This window comes from Cebus imitator, unplaced genomic scaffold (assembly GCF_001604975.1).
Source record: "Cebus imitator isolate Cc_AM_T3 unplaced genomic scaffold, Cebus_imitator-1.0 Scaffold8, whole genome shotgun sequence".
NCBI classification, from domain to species: domain Eukaryota; kingdom Metazoa; phylum Chordata; class Mammalia; order Primates; family Cebidae; genus Cebus; species Cebus imitator.
The window spans coordinates 7,027,676-7,048,568 of record NW_016107323.1 but is presented as its reverse complement, the minus strand read 5'-3'; the positions used below and the strand labels follow the sequence as shown (position 1 = coordinate 7,048,568).

The 20,893-nt window shown below is 42.2% G+C and overlaps 1 protein-coding gene across 3 annotated transcripts in view; it reads right to left on the bottom strand.

Annotated features, from left to right (window-relative positions):
* Window positions 1–226: 226 nt before the first annotated feature.
* Window positions 227–20,893, bottom strand: part of ANKRD13A (ankyrin repeat domain 13A) — a 41,682-nt gene continuing 21,015 nt past the window's right edge. Inside the window, exons 5-15 of one of the 3 annotated variants that reach the window (XM_017541844.2) lie at window positions 19,680–19,823; window positions 18,868–19,057; window positions 14,159–14,225; window positions 12,450–12,531; window positions 10,822–10,883; window positions 9,945–10,078; window positions 9,266–9,423; window positions 8,170–8,283; window positions 5,621–5,781; window positions 3,026–3,093; window positions 227–2,293 (exon numbers count right to left, since the gene is read on the bottom strand). In XM_017541844.2, the coding sequence (XP_017397333.1) occupies window positions 2,098–2,293; window positions 3,026–3,093; window positions 5,621–5,781; window positions 8,170–8,283; window positions 9,266–9,423; window positions 9,945–10,078; window positions 10,822–10,883; window positions 12,450–12,531; window positions 14,159–14,225; window positions 18,868–19,057; window positions 19,680–19,823 (1,376 nt within the window). In that variant the 3' untranslated portion in view covers window positions 227–2,097. The remainder of the gene's footprint in view (window positions 2,294–3,025; window positions 3,094–5,620; window positions 5,782–8,169; window positions 8,284–9,265; window positions 9,424–9,944; window positions 10,079–10,821; window positions 10,884–12,449; window positions 12,532–14,158; window positions 14,226–18,867; window positions 19,058–19,679; window positions 19,824–20,893) is intronic. The other 2 variants (XM_017541850.2, XM_017541855.2) reach the window with 2 other exon arrangements.

Genomic DNA, 20,893 nt, shown 5'->3' with positions numbered 1-20,893 from the left:
GAGGTGTCCAAATAGCCCGACACTGGCTTGTTTTTAGTTGCCATTTGAAACAAGCAGCATGAGGCCTGTTAACCTGGATAGGAAGGCTGGGAGGAGGATGCCACCTTTGCAGTGATGAACTGAGTGATGTGAGGCATTTTAATGTTCTACTGACATACATAACAGGAAGTGTGGGTACATCCAGTGACTAGAAAAAACTGAAAAGAAAAAAGACTCAAGACTGGAATATTGTAGGAGCACCCTCTAAGGAAGCAGTCTTTATTTGCATTTTTAGAGTGAACACATGAAAAATGCTGCAACAGTTTGACACAATGCTCAGTCCCTTTTTAAGTGAATTCCTGGGGAGAAAGGCAAGGACCTTGGGGAGCAGAGCAGTGGAATGCAAACACAGAAATCATCTACGAGTCACCTTCGTGAGCCAAGGACATGGCCTTGCTGCAGCCATTCCAAGAAGTGTCTTTGCTCACGGTAAACGCCAAGTAAACAAAAGCCACATTGTGTATTTGAAATAAATATGACGTTGCCTATACTGGCCTCATGTGCAGAGAAGGAATTTTGGTCAGACCATAACAAAATAAAAAAAAAGAAGCAGATGGTGAAATGGAATTAAAAGCACAATTCTTTGTGTCTAGGAACGTTTCACTGGCAATACTAACTGTATGATACAGACGTTAACTGGAACAGTAGTATATGTTTCTCTTCCTATCCCCAAAGAAGCACAACAGAGGAAACAGACGCAAAATGGAGGAGGGTATTGTTTACCAGGTTATTTCAGTGCAGCCTGTGGGAATGAATACATGGGCCACAGTGAGCAGTGCCCTCAGCTGTATCCCCAGGGTTCTGTATGTTGCGCTATGCTGCGATGGTTATTTATAGGAGGTTTGACAAAAGAGAGTTAACTACTAAAGGTATCCAAAAAAGGCCTGAGAAAATCTGGTTAAAATGTATAACCTTGTATTGCTACTGATGGGAGTAGTTGTTTTTATACCTTTTACAAATAATAAAAAGATTCTCTTAAAAAATATATTTATCCAGAAAGGATGTTGATTTGAACTCTAAAAAGCAACGTGGAATCATCATTTTCCCTTTTGAATGAAGAGCCCTGGAGCTCCATTGTTTTCAGCTCCCTTTCTGGTTGCAAGTCCATCCTTCCTCTGGAGTGAGTCTAGGGCATGCAGTGGGCTCTTCCTAGGTGTCTACGAGGAAAGCCTTCACTCGTGCCGGAGTAGAACACACCTGGTTTGGTTCTGTGTGTTCCAATATTTAGCCAGCTTGCCTACTTCAAGAATAAGTCTCAGTTTCCCCTAGCTGCTCCTTCAGGGACAGGATTAGCTGCCTTTGATTTAACCTGGAGAATCCTGCTCTCAAAAGAATTGCCTTTACAAATTCAAATCCGATCCCTTGATGCATGCAGTGAGGTGATGTGAAATTATTAGTAATGTTTAAGGCTAAGGCAACATCCATGGCCATTTGTGTATCTTAATTTGATGCAAATAGTTAATAATAATCTAAAATAGATCCTATATGTATCTCCTCTAACTTTAGCTAGGTGTGGAAGGAATGGAATTCAGATGGAGATGAAGGAAGAATAAGGACAATGTCCTAGAAACCCTGTAAAAAGGTAAAGAGTAGATCAGCACAGATTACCCATTTCTTTGGTGAACAGTAAAGAAGTGTCTCCAATTCTCATAGACCACACTCCACAAAGGCTGCTGCTGCTCTCATATATAAAAGCACCCTGACTCTGCAATAACTTGTTTTGATAAAAATTTATCTACAAACCTGCGGGGATTGGGGTTTTGTCTAAAGCTGGTAGTAAAAATGTGACCTGCAAGCCAATATAGCTAATGGAAAGTGACAATGCTCTCCTCCCCTCAGCCTGGAGATGGGGCCTGCAATCCCTGGTCCCTTCTCCACCTCAGGGAGCAGCCTGGATGGGCCTGGGAGTCCCTGGTTCTGCACCTCTGCATAAAGAAGGGGCAGCTGTTGTCTGCAGCATGCATGCGAGGTACAGGCCCTCGGCCCCAGGGCCCTGGTTGACACAGCATCTGTGACAGCCCAGAGCCTCTGCTTTGTGCAGCCCATGGATCGAAAGGTCTATTTGTCAGTGAGTGATAGCTGTAAGACCTGCTGGAGCTCAGCCTCTTCCTCCTGGAGCCGGAGCTCCCATTCCTCCAGCTCTTTGGCAGAGAGCTCCATGGCCCGCTGCAAGTCGTTATCAAAACGGCTTGTCTCGCTCAGGGCGCTGGGGCACAGGCCTTCCGTGCTGCTGAGGAGGCTCTCCTGGATGGCCCTGGGTTGGAAAACAGGAAAAAAGGGAGAGTCACTACTATCATCATCATGGTGGCAGCAACAACTACATTTCTTAACTGCTTACCAAGGGCACACTGTGACAGGCATTTAATATGCATGATGCCATTTGATCCCACATAACTCTGGGGGCATAGGTGCTGTGTACAGGTGAGAAACCCCACTCTCCTGCCCAAGACCACCCAACCAGTAAGTGATAGGGCTGGGAATTAAACTTGAATCTGTTTTAAAGCAAAACTCAGGTTCTTCATCAACAGGTTCTCATGGACCCCTAAAGTATAAGAAAAGTCATTGTAAAATGAATCCTTGCAGTTTTTCCTGTAATCTCTGGAGCTGTTCCCCCAAACTTCTTTATCTTTACAATTATATAAACTTCCCACTGAGGACATCTAGATCCTGTGATCATACTTCCTTCACAGGAGATCAAACCAATCAAAAAACACTGACTCAGTACCTTTCCCCAGTGGCACTGACCTGTGAACCAGTCAGCAATTCTATCACCCATTCCTGGAAACTTGCTATCAAGAGTCTAGCAAGTTTATTATAATGAGTAATTGCCACAAGAGGAAGCAGGAGAGCCAACACTTTTCTAGTCTTTCCTGCCAGTGTGTGGCACCATGCATCTGCCTGGGGACCAAATGCACAGTGCCATGCGTCTGCCTGCCTGCTGAGTGCCTGTGTCCACCCTGGTTTAATCCAGAGTCATGTCAGTCACCTCTCGTACTGGGCGTCATAGGTATTTGTCTGGCTGATCCCTCCATTTGAAGCTGGTCCTGAAAGTTCCTGGCAAAGACAAATGTGACAGACATGAATACGTCTTAGGAGAAATTGGTGCCATTCTGGTAAGGAAACGATGGCTGCAAGAACCAAATTAAAAGTCTTTCCATGCCTATTATTGATAGTGCTGTGTGAAAAATTAACAGGGACTTGGGTTACCTCAAAAACAACACCTAAGTGGCAGGTAGTAACATGCCACAGCCTAATTCACAGCCACAACCTTCTCATTCTTTCTACAAAATCAATCTATTAAATATAGCTAACCCACGTGGAAGATATATAAAAAGAAAAACAAAACCACAGCTAACCTTGGGCAAAGTTCAAGTGACCAAAGCAGGTTTTGGGATTTTTTTAGAGATAGGGTCGCACTCTTGTCCAGGCTTAAGTGTAGCGGTGTGACTGTAGCTCACTGTAGCCTTGACCTCCTGGGCACAAGAAATCTTCCCACCTCAGCCTCCTGACTAGTTGGGAATACAGGTGCACACCACCATACTCAGTTTTTTTTTAATTTTTGGTAGAGGCTGGGCACAGTGGCTCACACCTCAACCCAACGGTTTGGGAGGCCAAGGCGGGCAGATCACTTGAGGCCAGGAGTTTGAGATCAGCCTGGCCAACATGGTGAAACCCCATTGCTACTAAAAATACAAAAATTAGCCAGGTGTGGTGGTGGGTACCTGTAATCCTAGCTACTTGGGAGGCTGAGGCGGAAGAATTGCTTGAACCTGGGGGGCAGGGGTTGCAGTGAGCCAATACTGTGCCACTGCACTCCAGCTTGGACAAACGAATGACATTCTGTCTCAAAAATGAAAAAAAAAATTTTTTTGGGGTAAAGATAGGATCTCACTGTGTTGCCCAGGCTGGTCTCAAACTCCTGGGCTCAGTCAATCCTCCCACCTCAGCCTCCCAAAGTGCTGGGATTATAGGCATGGGCCACTGCAACCAGCCAGTAATTCTTCTAGGGCAAGATAAGAAGACACAATTCAATAGTGGTAGTCTTTGACTTTGGCTATTCCCCTTGTTAAAACTTATGGTCAACAAGGTTTATGTAGCTACTCGGGAGCTGGCAGGGGGAGCTAAATTCACTTACATAGAGAAAGGAAAAGCATACCAGGCTGACAGTGATGTCCAGGGGTGGGTATTCTCCCAGGAGGCCTCCCAAAGGGAACACGCTTGCTTTGGGGTCAGGCCCTCAGCCTAGCAGCCTTGGAAAACTGAATAGGTCTGAGAATAGGGCCATGGTGGTGGCGGGGTAAGTGGAGAAGGTAGATTCACATTACACAAGCACTGAGACTCAGGAATAAAACCAGAAAGCCGTAAGCTTGAGCCAGTGAGGATGCTGGAGTGTGAGTACTGTTTTTAAAGCAGCAGCCCTGTGAGGGCAGGGGCTGCTTCCCCAGAGAATTCCCAGCACCTGGCACAGAGCCTGGCACAGAGCAGGTATTCTGCAAACATCTGAATGAAGAATGGAAGGAAAGAAAAAGCCAATTAACAAATAAATGGACTGCAGAAACCCAGGACACACCAGAGGGTGCTGGAGGCAGACCAGACTCTACCCTAGTAGAGCCAGGAGCCATGGAAGGGAGGAGATGGAAGGAGTTGATGTTAGGGGAGGAGGACCTCAAGCCTTGGACTGTCCCAGGAAGGAGAGATGTGGAGGGAAAACCACATACAACAATAAAAGGCAACTGTTCTACTGGGCGCAGTGGTGTGTGACTTTAGTCCCAGCTACTTGGGAGGCCGAGGTGGGAGGATCTCTTGAACCCAGGAGTTTGAGGGTGCACTATGATCATGCCTGTAAACAGCCACCGCACTCCAACTTGGGCAACACAGAGAAACTAATCACACATACACACACACACACACACACACACACACCCCCTATAGGGAGACTAATCACACAAACATACACACACACACATGCAGCATAAGGAGACCACACACACACACACACACAGCATAGGGAGACTAATCACACACACATACACACACATGCAGCATAGGGAGACCACACACACACACACAAATACACACACACATCCCTCTGCTTACACAGGTCTGTCCCATCTTTCGCTTTCTGTTTCACTATAGACCCAGAGAGAGTTCAGGGAGATGGTACCCTTTGTGGAGGGAGTGGGATTCAAATCCACTTCACTACCTTCATCTGAGACTACTAACACATAGATAATCCTCCAGGAAAAATATGATAGTGTGAATCAGCGTGAATTTACTGCATACTAGAAGATGATAAAGAACATCTAGAAAAGTACAGAACTACAAGCTGTGTACATGAATATGAGGGAAAGGAAAGTCTGCCTGAAGACATCTTGTGAATGGTGTTGACTGGGATTACGTAGATGGTCTCTTACATAACAAGCTTTTGCAAGAAGACCAGATGCATAAAGTATAATCTATGCAAATACCATGAATGTGCCAAACTTCATATTTAGAATAAGTCTTTCAGATTAGCCAAATACTGAGGCTAACCCATAGGGTAAGACCTCCCAAGCCCTGCCATTTATTCTGATAAACACACCTGGCTCCTGCTGGACTCCAGCAGACTTTGCTGGATGGCAAACTGCATTATCTCGTAATCTTCGTCTTGCAAATGCACATTTCTACCATTGTCTTGAATGTAGTAAGATTCAGGAACTTCAAACACAGATTGATCAACCTCAAAGTTGGTGATGTGGGAAGCTGAAACACAAAAGGCAACTGTCCAGTGTCTGAGTCCATTACAATACATTTCCACTCCAACTTTTTGCAAACATGTTTTACATTAGAAAAAAAAGAAAGGCTCAAAATTATAATAATCAAGGCTTACTGTTATATGAGAGATTCTGAGGAAGCATGACAGAAAAAAGTGCCAGAATACAGCTTTTTTCTTTTTGCCTTGATTTTTTTAGTGAAAAAAAAAAAGAATAGTCATAAAAAAATACACAAGACTGTAAAATAAAAAGCGAAGATTTCTCCCCCTAAACACATATGCACAGTCACACTGATGTGTTTCTTCCTTTTGCATGAAGATATATGGTAAATATATAAAAGACAGTATATATAAACTATCTGAACACTTAAAAGAAAAACGATACTAATAAAACAAATGCCTGTGTGCCCTCTGCCTACCCTCAGACACACAGCACTATCAATACCATACCGCAGGCACATCCCTTGTTAACAACATCCTCTTCTTCCTCTCCAGAGGTAAACACATAATTCAAATAGTGTTTTCACTGCCTAGCTCCTCTCTGGAGTTTGCCACATCATCCTAATAGTTTGCATTAGCCTGTTTGTGAACTCTACATAAATGGCATCATAAGGAATTTATTCTTCAAATTGGATTTTCTTCATTCAACATTAAGTTTTTGAAATCCAACAGTTTAGACACATATAGCTATAAATGTTTATTTTCAGTACTATATGTTAATCTGTTGTATTAATAGAGCACAATAGCACATTCTATCATCTCAGGACATTTGGGTCATTTCCAGGTTTCTGCTGTTATGAATGGATGCTGCTGCCCAATACTGGGGTCTCCAGATGCTCATGTGCATAAGTTTCTTTAGGGTACACATCTCGGAATTGTTAGGTCATACATATCTTTAGTTTACACAGTAATGCCAAATATTTTCTTCAAGGAACTATACCAATTTCCTCTTCCTGCCAAAAGTGCATGAGTGTTCCTTAGCTGTGCAACTTCATGAACACCGCCCAACTTTACTGCCATATGGGAACGTACGGTTGTATATTATTGTTGAGTTCAATTGTTTTTATTTGAAGTCTTAATTTATATACATTAAAATGCTATCTTTTAATTCCTCCTACTGGTAGACTACAGGGGAAAAACAAAGGACCATCTCAATAGTTGCAAAAAAGCAACTCACAAAAATCAATACTTAAAAATGGTAATAACTCTCAGCAAACTAGGAATATAAGAGAGTATTGTCCTCCAACTAGTAAGAAACATTTACAAAAAAACCTACACAGCTATCATCACACCTAAAAGCACAACAATCCTTCCTCCCATAGAAGCAGGAACAAGACAAGGACAGCCATTCTTACCACTCTTACTCAACATTGTACTAGAAGTCCTAGCCAGTGCAATTAGGAAAGAAAAAGAAATCAAAAGCTTAACGATTGGAAAGTAAAAAGTAAAATTTTATTAATAGACAACATGACCATATATGTAAGAAATTCTAAGAAATCTACAAAAAAAAGTGTAAGACAAGTAAATTCGGCCATATTACAAGATAAATAAGGTCAATCCCGGGCATGCAACTGTGCAAGGAAAAAAATTTAAAAAATTTTTTAAAAAGATTCAAGGTCAAAATACAAAACTCAATTATATTTCTATATACTAACTAGAAAATGAAATTTAAAAAATAACTGCATTTACAATTGCATTTAAACATATGAATTGTATGGATGGCAAAGGAGCGTGAGGAAATTTGGGGGCAGATGGAAATGCTGTCTATCTTGATTGTGGTGGTGGTTACATAGATGCATTTGTCAAACCTTGGCTGGGTATGGTGGCTTACACCAGCACTTTGGGAGGCCGAAGTGAGCAGATTAGTTGAGGTCAGGAGTTCCAGACCAGCCTGGCCAACATGATGAAACCCAGTCTCTACTAAAAATACAAAAATCAGCCAGGCATGATGGCACACACCTGTATTCCCAGCTACTTGGGAGGCTAGGCAGGAAAACCACTTGAGCCTGGGAGACAGAGGCTGTAGTGAGCCAAGATCATGTCACTGCACTCCAGCCAGGGTGACAGAGAAAGACTCTGTTTTCAAAAAAAAAAAAAAAAAATGCATTCAACTGTCACACTTAAAATGAGAGCATTTTATTTTTATACCTTAATAAAGCTGATTTTTAAGAACATCTTGTCTTTTTAATATAACTAGGATCATTCATATTCTACATGTTTTTGCTTAATCTAAACAAAATCTGAAATTTTCTTTCATCCAACAGATATCTACTCCCTCAGACAGTCCAGCTTCAGAGTGAATTATGAATATGATGACTGTATTATAACATTTTTTTCAAATCACAAAACTCAACTTTTTATTTATTTATTTATTTTACCTGAATCAGCCTGGGTCCCTTCCACATTTTGAGATACAGATTCTTCAGCAGTGCTACAGCCATTAACATTTCCAAATGTAATCCGTGCATTTAAGACATGAAACAAGGGAATTTCTAACAAAATAAAAACTTTTGTAAGTAAACTTTACTGAGAATAACAATAATAGTTATAATTTACTAAATGCTTACTATATGCCAAGCACTTTGATAAGTACGATTTTATTTATGCCTCATAATAGCCCTCTCCAAAAACCGAGGTTGAGAGTTACGTATTTTTGGCTGGACGCAGTGGCTGATGCCTGTAACCCCAGCACTTTGGGAGGCTGAGGCGGGCGGATCATTAGCTCAAGAGTTTGAGACCAGCCTGACCTACATGATAAAACCCTGTCTCTACTAAAAATACAAAAATTAGCTGGGCATGGTGGTGCGTGTCAGTAATCCCACATACTTGGGAGGCTGAAGTAGGAGAATCACTTGAACCCAGAAGGCAGAGGTTGCAGTGAGTCAAGATCGTGCCACTGCATTCCAGCCTGGGTGGCAGAGCAAGACTGTGTCTCAAAAAAAAAAAAAAGCGAGAAGGAATTACGTATTTTCTCCTAGATCAATCACGGTAAGTGATTGAGCCGGGATTCAAGTATCATGAACATACAGCCATCCGAAATCAATATCGTTCATGAGTAGTATGTATAATATAGATATATATTGCATTATGTATACCAGCTTGGGACACAGATCGTACTTATGTACCAAAGGATCTTGGTGTCAACTGTCTTTCTCAAATAATTACCTAATTCGAATTCTCACTGAAATAAGGTTTGACATTAAAACAATGACTGTCATGTTTTTATGCCTTTTTACACCTGTCAGCACCATTTGCAAATAGAACTGATGGTTGGAGATCTCTCAATTTTGATATGCAAAACGAACCACCCATCACGACATTTCTTTAGGGCAAATTAAACCACAGGAGAATTCTGACCTCCTCCATTATGTCTATAAACTACTTTGACCTAAAGCACTCCAATTCCCTGAAGCATCCTGCCACCCACATACATGGGCACACCTCCAAGTGTTGCTGAAATTTATTTAGCAGTACCTATTTTGACAGGAAATCCAGGTGGGAATTCCAATTTGATGAAATCTCTCAGTCTTGCAAAATGAGCACTAGTTCGCGCCATTAGGTCAATGATGGGAATGACCTGCTCCACAAGAGAGAGGGGAAACTCTTCACACATCCACAGCATTGCTTTAAACCTGCAGAATTCAACCGAGAAAAAGACTGAGGCCATTTCCACCAGATGGAAAAGGAGATTTCTGCTATGCAGTAGGCTAGACAACAGCAGCCTCACTCCACACCCTTCCCAGTCATCTCTTAATTCAGACGTATTAAGGGTCAAATGTCTAGGGCCACAAGGAATTCTCATCACCCTAAAATCTGGCAATCAAGGCAAGTGACTTGCATGACAACCTGCTGCTATCACAGCCTTAACTGATAGCAGGCATGAAGAAATGATAGCTGCTGGAAAGTTTCATTTGAATTTGATCAGCTAAAGCTTGTTGGCAATTTAAAAAAAAAAAGGAATTCTTACATCCAATCTGTATTCTACTTGGAAAAGAGCCAATAACATGGCAATCTACCGTTAGCTTTGATGGCAAAGCAATTTTTAAATTATTTTTTATAAAAAGGGGCAGAGGAATGATCAAACATAACACCATAAAACAGCACAACTTCTGAAACATACATAGGTTGAAAATGGCAGCTGAACCTCTCTTACTTCTGTGTTCTAATGGTCAGCTCTTTCGGCCTTCCAATATCCCTTTCTTTCAGATCAAACTCCTCATTGAAGTACTCATCAGGCGTGATGGCTGTGGGGTTGTTTGCAGTAGCACATTCCGTGGTGAGGTCCTGCTGGGCCAGAACTTAGGAGAGTCAGAAATGCCAAATGATGTTCACAAGTGAAGGCCTATGGCACTCAGTGTCTGAGTGGATATGTTAACCAGCTGCAGACCAGGAAGTTCTACTCACTAACTTTTTTGCACAGAACAAGAAAATCTATGAGGGTATCACCAAACTAAAGGCAAGTCTAAGGGATTGCTTCATTTAAAAATATTTCTCTACTCTCCTTTGAATTTTTATCCCCTGATTATAGCAAAGAAAAAAAAAGGAGACAAATATCTGAAAGTACATGAGACTTGGAAAACTTGGAGTTTAAGTTCTAGCTGTTTCACTGTCTAGATTTGACAGTGGAAAGGTAATTTCATTTTTCTGACCCGTAGGGACATCCATTGTACCAAGTTCATACAGTTACTGTGAACATCAAGTAAGAAAATATTTGTTAAGGTGCTCTGTTGCAATATCAAGTCCTGAATCCTTTTTAAGTTCCATTTCTATAAAGAGGCCCCTTGTTTATAATGAATAAGAGGGAAAGCACCTGATTTCTATAATCACTACCCCTCCTCTAAAATCTTTATTTATTTGTGAAGATTCACTCATCTGATTCTCTTCCAAAAGAGTATCTCAAATTCCAGCTTGGGAGTATCTTTGGCCTTTTCAAAGAGCGGGCTGTTCAGGATCCACTAAATGCCACCTCCGGCACAGACATGTTGTTTCCTTTCATTTAACTGCACTGAAGGCTCACTGCTTCAACTTACCCCTTGAGCACCAAACTGGTGTTCCACAGTTCCCAGCAAAGATTCCAGCGGGTTCCTGTCAGCTGCAGAAAGGAGGGAAGTTTAAAGTCTAATATTATATCTTACTTGCGGCTATAAAAAAAGATCTCCCTTAAAGTTTCTGGTCCAAGCTACTTGCATTAGGAAATGCAATTACAGACTGGCTGATCAAATCATTCACAATAACCATAAACTAATTTATCCTTTATAGGGTGCTCTTCCTGAGGATCTCTAAACTAGATGAACAGTTGTAAGAATTAAAGCAGAATAATGAAAAGAGTCTGGATTTTGGAGTGAGCCAGACCTGGATTCCAATTCCACTTTGGCCACTCGGTACCCATGTGTTCTGGGCCTCAGTTTCCTCATCTGTCAAAGTGGAGTATGGGCAATGGTGGTGGTGGTGCTAGTGAACAATTACTGCATGCTTACCACATACTGCAGGTGCCATTCTAAAGGCTTGCATGTTGTAACTCTTCTAATCCTCTCAATAACTCTAAGGAAGATTGGGTATCACCTGCATTTCACTGCTGAAGAAACTGAGGCACAGAGCAGAAGTAATTTCACAAGGCCACATTGCTGGTGGGGCTGGGATGTGGCAACCACACACTGGCAATGTTTTTATTCAGAGCCCAAGTTCTGTCCAAATCTTTCATCACATTAATTTGGACTAAATCACTCATTACAATGATAAATATTCTCAAATATCCTTATCTCATTTTTTGGCTGAGTTCAACAACTACTTTTGATAACACATAAACAAGCCCTCATGAATAGCTCTAATTACAGCTGAGGCCAACTATGGGGGGAAACACCTCCGACAATGAGTCAGACTATGCAAATTCTTTTTTTCTTTTTCTTTTTTTTTTTTTTGAAACAGAGTCTAGCTCTATTGCTCAGATGGAGTGCAGTGGGACAATCTTGGCTCAATGCAACTTCTGCCTTTGTGGTTTAAGCAGTTCTCCTGCCTCAGCCTCCCAAGTAGCTGGGACTATAGGAGTGCGCCACCACGCCTGGTCAGTTTTTATATTTTTAGTAGAGACGGGGTTTCACCATATTGGCCAGGCTGGTCTCAAACTCCTGGGCTCAAGTGATCCACCCACCTTGGCCTCCCAAAATGCTGGGATTATAGGTGTGAGCCACTGCACTTGGCCAGGAAATTCTTATAAAAAAGAAGTTAGGGGCTGGGCACAGTGACTCATGCCTATAATCCCAGTACTTTGGGAGGTTGAGGCAGGTGGATCACCTGATGTCAGGAGTTCAAGGCCAGCCTGGCCAATATGGTGAAACTCCATCTCTACTAAAAATACAAAAAATTAGCTGGGTGTGGTGGTAGGTGCCTGTAATCTCAGCTACTTGGGAGGCTGAGGCAGGAGAATCTCTTGAACCTGGGAGGTGGAGGTTGCAGTGAGCCAAGATCGAGCCATTGCACTCCAGCCTGGGTGACAGGGCTAGACTCCATCTCAAAAAAAAAAAAAAGTAGTAGTTAGTAACTTAGGGTTAGGATTAACCCATCCCAACCACATTAACCCTAAACTTAACAGAGCCAATAAAGAGTTCCCTCTAGGCTTAAAAAACAACAAAACAGAAGGTTGGAGGGTGATGGTGATTACCTTTATATCTCTTTTTTTCCTCCTCAGTCAGATGTTCTGTGCGTATTTTGGTGATCACATTCACATTGTTTACTGTGTAAACCTGAGAGAAGTATGCAAAAGAAAACAGTGAGACAGGGAATCAAAACTCCAAAAATAAGCGCAGCAAAAGCAAGAATGCTGAAGCAAAAAAAAAAAAAAAAAATCCAGCAAAATTAAAATGAGAAATGGTTAACAATCATGAGGATCCTTCAGAGAAAATATATAAACTATCAACTGAAAAATGCATCAGCAGTTACTTCCCATGTTTGACAGTTTTACTACCGAGGAGTTAGCAGTGACAGGCTGCATCTTCCTGCTTGCCCTGCTGTAGCTAAACAGTCTCAAACAAATGTCCTGCAATCTACCGACCGGGGTTTCTATTAAACTAAGTTACCCAAATCAGGATCCTGTACTTCTGCTGGTAATCCTTTTTTTTTGAGACAGAGTCTCTCTCTGTTACCCAGGCTGGAGTGTAGTGGCATGATCTCAGCTCACTGCAGCCTCCACCTCCTGGGCTTAAGCGATTCTCATGCCTCAGCCTCCAGAGTAGCTGGGATTACAGGCGCATGCTACCATGACTGGTTAATTTTTGTATTTTTACTAGAGACAGGGTTTCATCATATTGGCCAGGCTGGTCTCAAACTCCTGGCCTCAAGCGATCTGCCCACCTTGGCCTCCCAAGGTGCTGGGATTACAGGCGTGAGCCACCGCGCCCGGCCTCTGCTAGTAATCTTATAATACTAGTATTTCTCAGACAGCCATCTGCTGGGCAGAAGGGAAAGGAATGAACACAAGGTTCTCTAGACCTATGAGCTTTAGAGAAAACCAGCAAATCACTATTTAAAAGGCATTCTGTGCACTGACAAAAATTATTGTAACAAAAATTATTGTAATTAGAGTAAATGCTCTGTTATCAGGGATGACTGGAGAATATGGCGGTCTGGAAAATCAAATGTAACAGCAGTTAACAGAGAATTATCTCTACATGCCACATGAAGAGCCCCAACATTCAACGCTGCAGAAAATACACTCAGCATTAGGACGAGTGCTTCTCAATGTATCTTGATGAGCATGACATAAGCTTTCTTTGCTCACTCAGAGGCCACCAGAGGACCCTGCAGCACTGGGCTCCATCACCGAAAGCCTACAATCCCTGCTGTACTGCGGGACTGAGGAAAGGCCAGGAAACAGAGCTTTCCAGCTGACAAAATGCCAGATGACTGGATTGACAATCATCTCCACTATTACAACTATGTTTTAAATGCACTGATGTCATGCAAATGGGCTGTGAGCATGCTGATTACAATTAGGCTGATTTAACAAAAAAGAGACTCAAAAGCTACTACACAATATTTGAACACATATGAAGTCTAATCCTTCCTCTTTTTTTAAATAATTAAGGGAATGACTAACTTGTCATTCCTACCAGAAAAACTGGTACCCGTATTCATTTCTCTACAATATTATTTCTCTTTGGCATAGCTACAGACCTCCTCAGCACATGCTATCCCATTTTCTGAAAGTCAAATAAGACAAAATCAAAAATCCAAGTGAGAGACACATTAGACAGTTCTCATTCCCCAGAGCATCTCCTGGCACAGATGCATGAAAAAAAATGGGAACAGACTCCTCATTTGCATAGAAGCTAAATAGCTATATTAAATCTTATTTTAAGAGTTTCCTTTTACCTTTGCTTCGTAACCATTAACAACTTCTGCTTTATCTGTCCTCCAGCCCCAGAATCCGGATTTAGTTCTGATAAAAAGTGAACACCACAAATTTCTACATGTACAATATGCCATTCAGATTTATATCTGTAGCCTTTATAGTTTTTTTTCCCCCCAGCTTAAGTTAGTGAAGGACACTGGAAATCATGGCCCTATTCTCCACAGAAGAAGGCTAGCAATGACAGATGGCTTATGCACCCTCCACCCTCCTCCCACAGTTATTAATCAATTTGCCTCACCCCAGGCATAGAAAGCCTCCAATCTTGGCTTCTTTACAAAACTGCCAGCATTGAGGACAAAGATGGTGACATTTGTAAGTGAAGATGACCAACATCCAAGGGCTCGCCACAGGGTGGTATCCAGGTCACAGCATTTATCTGGGTCATCTTCACTGGAGGCACGGATGCCAGTGGTGGGATCTCCACAAGTAGCCACATCTCAATCGAGGAATTCTTAGAACAATGAGGCACAGACCATCCTGCTCCTTGCAAAAGAGCGGGTGGGCTGGGAACTCATCACTGTGGTGAGCTTTTTGGAGATACCATTAAGCCTGCAAAATGGCTGTGAGTCACATGTTTGGGCAGGTTTGGTGCAGCAGGGGAAAGGATGTGAAAAACAGATTTTTTTTAGCCCAGCTGTTAATTCCATCTCTGTGGAACTCCTTTTAAAGTAGCCCAGCATTCCAGTGGCAGATGCAGCATTGGTAATATGCCCAAAAACTCAGTTATCTAACTCAACATATTCCTGAAAAAAAAAAATGTATTTAGGAGCCAAGAGCAGTCAGGAGGCTCTGATTCTTTTTCAAAGCAGCTTACCCTGGGAAACACTGCCTCTCACAGGGGACTCCTGACAAGCCCTACCCTTTGTCTAGGACATCACATCCCAGCTCCTCTTGGCCCTGGTTAGGGCAACAGCCTGACTTCTGCCCTGACCACTGAGTGAGTTGGGACGTCATGCAGGAAGCTCAGGGAACAGCAGCAGGTTAGCCACGTTACAAAGAACATATGTGGTTATTTGCATTTTGTGTTTCTAAATAGTTTGGTTTTCTTCTAATGGGATTTGGTCAATGAAATTAGTCCAGATGGCATAACGAGTTTACGTGTGTATTTTAGCCCATAAAAACAGGAGGGATCAGAGCTCCCATTTTCCTACTAGTTGTCTACAAGTAGGACAGCACAACCCGTGGATGGAAACAGAGGAATCCTAAAAGGATTACACCAAATGCTATCTCCAACTTACACTTCAGAAACAAGACAACAGTCACAGGGGCAGGGAGTAAGGAACCACACTCAGCTGAATAATAAGTCACAGTCCCCTTTTATCATCAATACCAGAAAATCGAGATATTCCTTTTCTTTCAATCCTCAATTCCTTGTTTGCTTAAGTCACTGGATGTCTTGGCAGAGGAAGTCACTGTTTTCTGTCACGGACTCTTCTGAGGGATGGAAGGATGACTACATCTGCTCCACCGCACCCTTCATGAACACTGGGAAGACGGCACTATGCTTTTCTCCCAAGGAGCCACCAAGCTCCTCACTGAGCTAGCTCTGCTCCTTCAGCAATCCTGCCCATTCTGCCCTCAGCATTTCCACTCTTGGAAGCAGTTTAGTTATTCGCCTCAATGTTCACACCCTGTTTTAAATTTTCGTTTCCTAACGACTATGTGGCCCTTGGTAACTTTGCATGCAGAAGCATCTGAAGATGACAGAACACCTGGCTTCCCTCTTGTGCCATTTTCACCTCTGCCTGTCTCCACTGAGACCACCACACCAAAGGCCACTTCACAGGCACTGTGTCTTGGTGGCTGCCACATAATTTGGAGAAAGGCTCTGAAAGTGACAGGGAATATTTTGTTTGAGGTGGGCAAAGCATAATCTTTCAGAGAAGGGAAAAACTCAAACTGCAACCACAGTGTATATGCTACAGGCCAAAAATACATCAGGACAGGGTATTAATTTGCATACATCAAGCTCTGAGTAACAATTAGAAAAAAGTGGACCAAAAAAAAAAAAAAAAAAAAAAAAAAAAAAAAAAAAAAAAAAAAAAAAAAAAAAAAAAAAAAAAAATACAAAAAAAACCCAAAATCGAAAAAAGTGGACAAGAGTGACTATCATAAAATGAGAGGGGGGCCAGGCACGGTGTCTCACACCTATAATCCCAGCACTTTGGGAGGCCAAAGTGGGCAGATCTCCTGAGGTCAAGAGTTCAAGACCAGCCTGGCCAACACGGTGAAACCACTGTCTCTACAAAAATATAAAACTTAGCTGGGCATGATGGTGAGTGCCTGTAATCTCAGCTTCTTGGGAGGCTGAGGCGGGAGAATTGCTTGAACCTCGGAGGCAGAGGTTGCAGTGAGCCAAGATCTCGCCACTGTACTCCAGCCTGGGCGACAGAGCAAGACTCCATGTCAAAAAAAAAAAAGAAAATGAGAGGGCCACACCTTACAAATTCAATCAAATGAATATTCGCACCTCTGATCAGAAGTAAATTCACACACTTTTTGTGCGAACAAATCTCACATTCAAGAGCAGCTATATTCTTTTTGTAGCTGGTATTAATCCTAAGGAGTGGCTCAATTCTTGCTCAATGCACAACAAACAATATTTAATTCTGAGCACCATTAAAACAAAGCAGCTGTCTTCCAAAATTCCTCTCTCAGCAACACACTGTCAGTTGCAAAATAGCCTGAGCACTGAGAAAACCGTGTGAGCGCGTAAATACAAAATGTGCCTTAGTCCTCGGTACAAATGGAATATGCTATCATTTCCTATTTACACTCAGTGAGGTAACAACCAGGAATTGTCACGCTCTCTTCATAAATCGCACTTCAATAAACAACGACTCTGGCAACTCTACTGTTGAACAATATGGGGAACAATGTCTCTTCTCAAGACACCTTAGAGTCATGGACTTTGGAGACTTCATCTCCAGATTCACTCCATTATTTCTTCCCACTAAGGAAACAGGAAACTGGAAAGATGAGGCCACTTGCTCAAAGTCACACAGTTATTTAGGAGCCCTGCTGATGGCACTCAGGTCCTCCCCCTCTCATCTCCATGGATGAACAGTGGCAAAAAAGGCAGCCTCCTCTGCCTCTGGGGTTATAAACAGAGCCCTAAACTGAAGGGGCCCTCCCTGTCTGCAGAGGGGTACACAGAAGCCTGGAAATGTCTTTCCAAGACCCTTCCAGGGAAAGCCAGTCAGTCCCTAAATTTTGCTGTCCCTGAAAGACCACGAGTGTCAACTGAAAGGCTGGTACAAGGAGGCTAGCAGAAGAGGACTGACTCTGCCTCCAGGAATGCTACACTTCTGCCCTAACAGCAGCCCTGGACACACACGATGGACACTCTGGTTTCTTCTTCTGCTACAAACAGATGTCCTAATTCCACAGCTCAATCTAAATTAGAAGAAAAGGATACTTTTCAAGTTTTATGCTTGACTAAACAGAAATTTATTAACCAATTTTATATTGGAAAAAAGAAGAAAAGAAAAATATCATGCGAGGACAGTTGTTACATTCATTAAGAGAAAAGAAGGCCTAAGTCCAGCATAATAGTGTCCATTTTCTCAAGCTAAGCTACTGTGGCTTGCAGAGAGCTGGATAAGCCTTCCTAGGCAAATACTATCAGGATAATAGTTTCCATTTTCTTAGGCTAAGCTACTGTGGCTTGCAGACAGCTGGATGTGGCATCCTAGGCAAATACTATCAGCACTCTTAGGACTCCCTGGGGTCACTGTTCTCCACTGCAGAAACAGGCGAACAACTTTGACTGCCCCTACTCAAAGGCCTTCCAAGCCCTCCATGTGGCCCAGCGGCACATGACCAGTGATGGTGTTCTCATCTGGATTAACCAAGGCACAGAACTCTCTGGAGAATTCTTTTCATTTTTCTGCCTGAGACGGAGTCTCACTCTGTTGCCCAGGGTGGCGTGCAGTGGCACGATCTCGGCTCACTGCCACCGCCACCTCCCAGGTTCAAATGATTCTCCTGCCTCAGCCTCCTGAATAGCTGGGATTATAGGCATGTACCACCATGCCCGGCCAATTTTTATATTTTTAGTAGAGACGGGGTTTCACCATGTTGGTCAGGCTGGTCTCAAACTCTTGACCTTGTGGTCCGCCCACCTCAGCCTCCCAAAGTGCTGGGATTACAGGCATGAGCCGCAGCACCCAGCTAATAATTCTTTATGAGTCTGGAAGAGAACTGAACCCCCTCCAGATTCTTACTCTAAACTATTAAACTTCACAAGTGGGTTAAAAACAAATAGACATTTAACTGTATAGTAAGTGTGAATCTGACTGACCAAAATCACTACAACTGAACTGGGTCAATTCTAACCTCTAGAAACTCTAAGCTCCTGTCTGGGATTGAGTGTTGTGGATCCATAAACACCAAGACAAAAATAAGATTCAAGTAAAATCCACTAGACAGGGCCCATAAAAGAAAAGGAAGACATTTCTTCATATTCATGTGCTATAAAAATGATGGATGGTGTATAGTGTCAACTACAATTTCTATTGGTTAGAGTAGAGATCTTAAAACCCACTAGTGTTTATTATGTCATATTAGAAAAATCCCAATCCATCCATAATTTCCAATTAATACATACATGTCACTCAAGATGGCAGCATGGGGATTAGACATTAAAATTCAGAATCTAAATTCGTACCTTTCAAAAGCAATATTTTTAGTATCGAGGCTGGTGTTAATGACTGGGCTTGTGAGCCGCCTCTCAACTTCCCTGCTTTTTGGCTTCATCAAGTCCAAAGTGAGGCGCTCCATTTCTTGGGAAAGGTCGAAGTGTTCAGTGGTGACCACTTTGTCGTCATGGTTGACTTCCATCAACTCCGCCCAGTTGTCTGTTAATGGAAAAACAGGAGTAACCAAGTGCAAAGTAGGGAAGATGCAAAAACAAGGAGGTTTCGTAAGTTAAAATGCAGCATCTTTCATGTGTGTCCTCCCAGGTGCTATCTGATAAAACCTACAGTGTACTGATTATCAACTATCTATTTGCACAGGGATTTCCACAACACACAGGAAGCCATCTTCTCCAAAGATGCAGATTTTTTAAATAATTTGCATTATTAGCAATATATTCCATCAATGTCCTTTATAAAATATATTACAGAATTCATAGAAATTATGTATGCATAACATTGGGTGAGCAATGTCATTTCTCATGTCTGACTGTTGGAGGTATATGCAGAGATACACACAGAAGGCCTGTGCTCAAAGGCTCAGGAAAGTGAAGCAGACACATCACAAAGGTAACTGCTGGGTGGTAAAGGACACATGAAGGAGAACTAGCCAGACAAGAACTAAAGCAGGGATGGGGAGGTGAATAATTAATAAGAATAACCAAAAAACATGCCCTAGGAAGGATCAGACAGAAAAGGCATATGAATGTGAATGCATTTTGATGGTTAAAAAGCACCCTGTAATTTCACTTCAGCAGTGATTACTATAAGAGAAGTCACTCACCTTCTCCCTTAAATATAAAACTACGCCTCCCTCTTATCCAGCTCATGTTTTCGAATCCCAGCAAGGTGATATCGACGCGCAGTTTGGCACCACTCTTCCAGATGCGACAGACATCATTCGGGCATATTCTGGAAACTAAGGGTACTGGAAGAGAGAAGTGTACTATTGAGAAAAACCCAAGGGCCAAGCAGAAATCAGGATTCTGATTTAATAAAAGGAAGAGAGTGGCAAGATGGTGACCATCAAACAGAACTGGACTTTTTGGCTCTCACACTTTACCATACAAGAAATCACTCTTGAAAAACAAAAATGAACCCTCCGTTCCATTCATAAGAAAAAAGTCTAAATACATTTCCCAAGAGTATTCTCGATCCCAAAATGAGTCCCACTTTTCAACCCCCACCACTGATATAGGATGTGTCCATCTGGCCTTCCTTACTCACACATGCACCTCTTGCCATATGGCTATGGCCTACCATATTGTCATATCCATCATTGAGAATATCAAATGTCTAAATATGCCACTTTTTTTTTTTTTTTTTTTTTTGAGACAGTCTCGCTCTCTGTCATCCAGGCTGGAATGCAGTGGCGCGATCTTGGCTTACTACAATCTCTGCCTCCCGAGTTCAAGTGATTCTCCTGCCTCCGTCTCCTGAATAGCTGGAATTACAGGCACCCACCATCATGCCTAATTTTTGTATTTTTGTAGAGATGGGGTTTCACAATGGTGGCCAGGCTGGTCTTGAACTCCTGACCTCAAGTGATCCACCCACCTCAACCTCCCTAAGTGCTGGGATTACAGGTGTGAGCCACTGCACCCAGCCTAAGTATGCTACTTTTTAACAAAATCTGAAATTAGAGTGATTATGTGCATTAAAAAAAAAACTTCATTTCTCAAAACAATCTGAAGTACTACTCTTTTTGTTTGTTTTTTGTTTTGTTTTTGTTTTTGTTTTCTGAAGTATTATTCTTTTATGTACTTTTATGTCACTTAATGGTTCATTACAAATATGACTTCTTGACTGAAAGGGAAGTCTGGAAATGGAAACAGCTGAAACCCTGGAAGTTAGGAGTTACACTTAACTTATCTACAAGAAATAAAAGTAGAACATCTACCGAAATATACTGTCAGTCAATTGCCTTATGTTAATATTTCAGAGAAATGCCGGGCGCGGTGGCTCACGCCTGTAATCCCAGCACTTTGGGAGGCCGAG